A 1,701-nucleotide genomic window follows, 5' to 3' on the forward strand; every position below is an offset into this window, starting at 1 on the left:
ATATCACCTGTCGTAACATCAACAAATACATATCACCTGCCATAACATCAACAAAGTACATATCACCTGCCATGACATCTTTAAAATACATATCACCTGCCATAACATCAACAAAGTACATATCACCTGCCATAACATCCACAAAGTACATATTACTTGCCATAACATCAACAAAGTACATATCACCTGCCATAACATCTACAAAGTACATATCACCTGCCATAACATCAACAAAGTACATATCACCTGCCATAACATCAACAAAGTACATAACACCTGCCATAACATCAACAAAGTACATAACACCTGCCATAACATCTACAAAGTACATATCACCTGCCATAACATCTACAAAGTACATATCACCTACCATAACATCTACAAAGTACATATCACCTGTCATAACATCTACAAAGTACATGTCACCTGTCATAACATCTACAAAGTACATATCACCTGTCATACCATGTACAAAGTACATATCACCTGCCATAACATCAACAAAGTACATAACACCTGCCATAACATCAACAAAGTACATATCACCTGCCATAACATCTACAAAGTACATATCACCTGTCATAACATCTACAAAGTACATATCACCCTGTCATAACATCAACAAAGTACATATCACCAGTCATAACATCTACAAAGTACATATCACCTGCCATAACATCTACAAAGTACATATCACCTGCCATGATACCTACAAAGTACATATCACCTGTCATAACATCTACAAGGTACATATCACCTGCCATGACACTTACAAAGTACATATCACCTGTCATACCATCTACAAAATACATATCAGCTGTCATAACATCAACAAAGTACATATCCCCTGCCATAAATCTACAAAGTACATATTACCTGTCATAACATCTACAAAGTACATATCACCTGTCGTAACATCAACAAAGTACATATCACCTGTCGTAACATCTACAAAGTACATATCATCTGTCATAACATCAACAAAGTACATATCACCTGTCATAACATCTACAAAGTACATATCACCTGTCATAACATCAACAAAGTACATATCACCAGTCATAACATCTACAAAGTACATATCCCCTGCCATAACATCTACAAAGTACATATCACCTGTCGTAACATCAACAAAGTACATATCACCTGTCATAACATCAACAAAGTACATATCACCTGCCATAACATCCACAAAGTACATATCACCTGTCATAATATCTAAAAAGTACATAACACCTGCCATAACATCTACAAAGTACATATCACCTGTCATAACATCAACAAAATACATATCACCTGCCATAACATCAACAAAGTACATATCACCTGCCATAACATCAACAAAATACATATCACCTGCCATAACATCCACAAAGTACATATCACCTGTCATAATATCTAAAAAGTACATATCATTTGTCATAACATCAACAAATACATATCACCTGTCATAACATCAACAAAATACATATCACCTGCCATAACATCAACAAAGTACATATCACCTGCCATAACATCTACAAAGTACATATCACCTGTCATAACATCAACAAAGTACATATCACCTGCCATAACATCAACAAAGTACATATCACCTGCCATAACATCAACAAAATACATATCACCTGCCATAACATCAACAAAGTACATATCACCTGCCATAACATCAACAAAATACATATCACCTGCCATAACATCAAC

The 1,701-nt window shown here is 35.0% G+C and overlaps 1 protein-coding gene across 1 annotated transcript; it reads left to right on the forward strand.

Moving 5' to 3' along the window:
- Nucleotides 1-71: 71 nt before the first annotated feature.
- Nucleotides 72-1,687, forward strand: LOC106477553 (flocculation protein FLO9-like; the record flags this gene model as incomplete). The annotated part of the gene is made up of 2 exons (XM_022381099.1): nucleotides 72-468; nucleotides 1,407-1,687. Coding segments are annotated over exons 1-2 (678 nt in total), but the record flags the coding sequence as incomplete, so codon positions are not given.
- Nucleotides 1,688-1,701: the final 14 nt, after the last annotated feature.

Source organism: Limulus polyphemus, unplaced genomic scaffold (genome assembly GCF_000517525.1).
Source record: "Limulus polyphemus unplaced genomic scaffold, Limulus_polyphemus-2.1.2 Scaffold18849, whole genome shotgun sequence".
Taxonomy (NCBI): Eukaryota; Metazoa; Arthropoda; class Merostomata; order Xiphosura; family Limulidae; genus Limulus; species Limulus polyphemus.